This window comes from Tupaia chinensis, unplaced genomic scaffold (assembly GCF_000334495.1).
Source record: "Tupaia chinensis unplaced genomic scaffold, TupChi_1.0 Scaffold000070_1, whole genome shotgun sequence".
NCBI classification, from domain to species: domain Eukaryota; kingdom Metazoa; phylum Chordata; class Mammalia; order Scandentia; family Tupaiidae; genus Tupaia; species Tupaia belangeri.
The window spans coordinates 1221360-1225053 of NW_006159530.1; the positions used below are offsets into that span (position 1 = coordinate 1221360).

Below are 3694 nucleotides of genomic sequence, written 5' to 3' on the forward strand. Positions count from 1 at the left end.
CAAGTGCCTGGCATGAGTTTAATCCACCGGTCCAGGACTCGAACCGCGGTCGACTACATGGGAGTCCAACGACATAGCCATTACGCTAACTGCTGATCCCAAACAAGAGTTTTTTTCTTTAAAAAATACGTATTTTTTAGTTCTGTCCACTAAAGCAGCCTGAAGAAATGAGACCAAACATCAATGCATATGCTAGGAATAAAATTATGATCTCTACATGCTGTTCCCCATTAAAGGAAGCAGCACCTTTGGAGGAGTGGCTGATGCCGTCTGTAGCAGGCAAAGAACAAAATCAGCCTGGGACACTGTCCTTTGCAAAATTTCAAAAAAGTTGAGCAAGACACATGCAGGCATGACAAAGGAACACAGGAGCCAGCATGGAGGGTCACACGACCAAAAATGAGAAAATTTAAGCATCAAAATAATAATTATTACAATTTATTGAAATGTTTTAAATATACAAAAACTCATGAATTATTAAAAAATATTTACAAGAGAAACAAAAAGAGTAAAAGCGAGACACTTTCCTCAGAAGACAAAGGCAAAATGGAAAGGGGGGGTTGATGTATGCATGATGGCATATCTAGGATTTGCTTTAAATACTTGAAAAACTGGAACCAGCAGAGAGTGTGGTGGTTAAAGCACTGGATTTCCACATGACCAACTGTGGTCAAGTCCCAGACCTGGCAGCTTGAAAATCATGCTGAGCACGTGTGTGCGTGGCCAAAATCCCAGAAGGAGAAGGGGTTGTGGTGTGGCCATCCTGCTTGGCGTTGTTTTCTCACTTTCTCTCTGATGATCTCCTTCTGGTGAGCACACACATCCTGTGGCAAGAAAAAATTTTCATGAATAAGTAAATAAATACTCAAACTAGAAGAAAGAAGTGGGACTCAGGAGGTGTGTGGTGGTAGCACAACCAGCCCACATAGGGAGGTTCCCTTCACATGCTGGGCCTTGCCCAACCCCATGGTCTGAGCTGCTGAGGTTGGGGATGGATCGTGGCACGTGGACTCTGCTGAGGGTACCTGTCACTCCATATTCTCCTCACCCCCCATTGAAGAAATAAGTAAAATGGAAGTGAAAATAGTGCTAGCTCTTGAATCTGGGTGGCAGCACCTTGAGAGTTTATGTACCATTATCTCAACTTTAGCACCTGGATGAAAACTTGCAAGATGTCCTATGTTTGACTGGTTCCCGTGTATTGTTACCATTGAGAAAGAGCTACTGACTTTATAAAAATACCCTTAGTTCTCACATGTAGGGGAAGAAGAAATGAGGCAAGGAAATTTGCAATAACAGACCTCACTGTCCTACCCAGAGTCTCCTTCCTAGACATTTGGAATTGAGAGAAAAACAGGATGTGAAGACATAGAAGTAGAGAATGGTGGTGAGTCTCTAAATGAGGCTGACCCTGCGGCAGTTGTGCTCTGGTGACAGTGTACTATCAGGAAGATGGAGTCTGCTGATCCAAAAAAAGAAAAATCAATCAGACACTGAAATAGAGTCAAGGGTCAGCTGATGGCATGGTGGTTAGGTTATCCAGATCCTATGTGGCCAACTGCACGGTTTGAGTCTGAACCTAGTAGGTTGAAAACCATGCCAGGCACATGAGTGTGTGCATGCCCAAAACGCCAAGATGAGCATAAAAGAGACGGGAGCGTGGTCTGGCCATCCCCACCCCACCACCTCAGGGGTGATTTCTCTTCCTTTCTCTCTTTCTGTTCTGCCACTGCACCATCCCGTTAGCACATTTTAAAAGAAGAAAGGACAAAGAATAAAAAAAAACCAATGTCCTACTTGGCTTCTCCTTGGTTTTCATTCCCTGGATCTAGTGCTTTCTGAATCCTGGATACACTCTTGCCCTTGGACTCTTCTTTCTTGTAAAACCACATCCCCGCCCCATCACACCAACCATCACAAGTTAGTTTATGTTGGTTTTTCTTACATCCTACCAGTCATACTTGGTGATTCCAGCCTTATGTAGCAGAGTCTGTTGTCATGTCCAAAGAAGAATCAAGTCAAACATGAATTGCACAGTCCAGTGGGTCAGGAGTTGTGTACACACTAGACAGTGCTGGTCTAGCCAGGCTAAGCAAGGTCCCCACTGCAGACAGTGCTGGCCGGATCTTGTTGCTGAGACTTGCACTGCACTGGGTTACACAGTGCATTGTTCGGAGACTAGATAGAACGTGCTACTTATCTCCTCTCACTCACTTACAGGGAGCGGCATTTGGGGGCTTCACTCTTTTCACTTAGCTTTGTAAACTATTCAAGTTACAGGGTCATGGTACGAGGGGAAATTAATTTTTTTAAAAGCTAGACAATATATCAGAACTGTTTGTTAAGCATACTAAGCCCTTTGTAAGTGAGATCTTAATGTTCCTGAACTGTGTACGACTTTAAGGACAGAAGCTGATGCAAGTGTCAGGGCCAATTAAAGACAGTAACGTGTGCTGGCTCCGTGGTGCTGTGGAGATGCTCTGCTCAAGCAAAGCTGAAGCCAAAAGGAAGAGCGCAGGTTCCAGTCCCCGGCTGACCTGTACATGTGGGTGAGCGCCCATGATCCTGGCTGGTTGGGAAGCTGGTGGGAGATAGTGGTGTGTGGTCCTGTTAAAGGCACTTCCCTCTCTCTCCCTCTGACTCTCACCGAAAGAAATGTACAAGAAAGTAAAAAGGGAAGTTGTTGGGAGACGTGACCAGTGTGAGGAACCAGCAGAGAGGTTCATCTGCAAACTTGACCTCGTACTAGAACAGGACTCGCTCCCTCCCTCCACCGTCCTGACTCCCGTGATCTGCAAGGGGACCAGGGAATCCTGCCAGCATGAGGTCGCAGCTGCTCCTCCTGCTCCTGCTTCTCCAGTCCCAGGAAGGTGAGTCAGGGGCTCCTTCCCTGCAGCCTGACTTTTCAAAGGGTAGGGATGTCACACAAGTGCTTCCAAACGAGGCCTTCATCAGAACTGAGAACCCCGTTTTTCAGAACTTGGGACATTAGTCTGAAGACATTGAGGAGACAGCAGGTGGCTTAGTGGTTGAGGTGCTGGATTCCTACTAGGTCAATGGCGTTTCAAGTCTCGGACTCAGCAGTTCGAAACTCTCATGAGGCACGTGTGTGTGCATGTTCAAAATTACAAAAGGAAAATGGAAGGGAAGGGATTGCAGTGTGGCCATCCCCTCTGGGGACTGATTACTCGCTTTCTGTCTCTCTGGCAAGCAACATTTATCTTAAAAAGAAGGAGAAGTTGAAGGACTTTTGAACATAAGAAAGACTGACTAGAGAGTGGAGAAGGGGACTGAGGGATGAGGAAAAAACAAATTTCTCAGATACATACAGTAACGGCATTGTGAACTTCAGGGCTGCAAGGAATCCAAAAGGTTTGGCATTTTATCTCCCCCGTTTTATGAAGGAAGAGAAGAGGCTTGAAGAAATGGAGATGCTTCCTAAAGCTGCACGTGTAGATAAAGCAGGGTCAGGACTGAGAAACAGGCATCCTGTCTGCCCTCTGGGCCTTAGACCATGTGCCACTGAGGCACCAGGACAGTCATAGTACAGAAAGCCCAGCTCTGGAGGGCAAGCATTTTGGATAATGGGAAAACCACAGAGTTGGCATCCAGGGCGCAGAGGGTCAGAGGAGCCAGCAGGGCAGGGCTGTGTTCCGGCTTCCAAAGTGGTCTCCATTCTGGTCTTTATGGTCAG

At 46.3% G+C, this 3694-nt stretch overlaps 1 protein-coding gene across 1 annotated transcript in view; it reads left to right on the top strand.

Annotated features, from left to right (window-relative positions):
• The first annotated feature begins 2658 nt into the window (after nucleotides 1-2658).
• Nucleotides 2659-3694, top strand: part of LOC114005726 (SLAM family member 6) — a 5258-nt gene continuing 4222 nt past the window's right edge. The window contains exon 1 of the mRNA XM_027767634.1: nucleotides 2659-2870. Coding sequence (XP_027623435.1) covers nucleotides 2822-2870 — 49 coding nt within the window. The 5' untranslated portion in view covers nucleotides 2659-2821. The remainder of the gene's footprint in view (nucleotides 2871-3694) is intronic.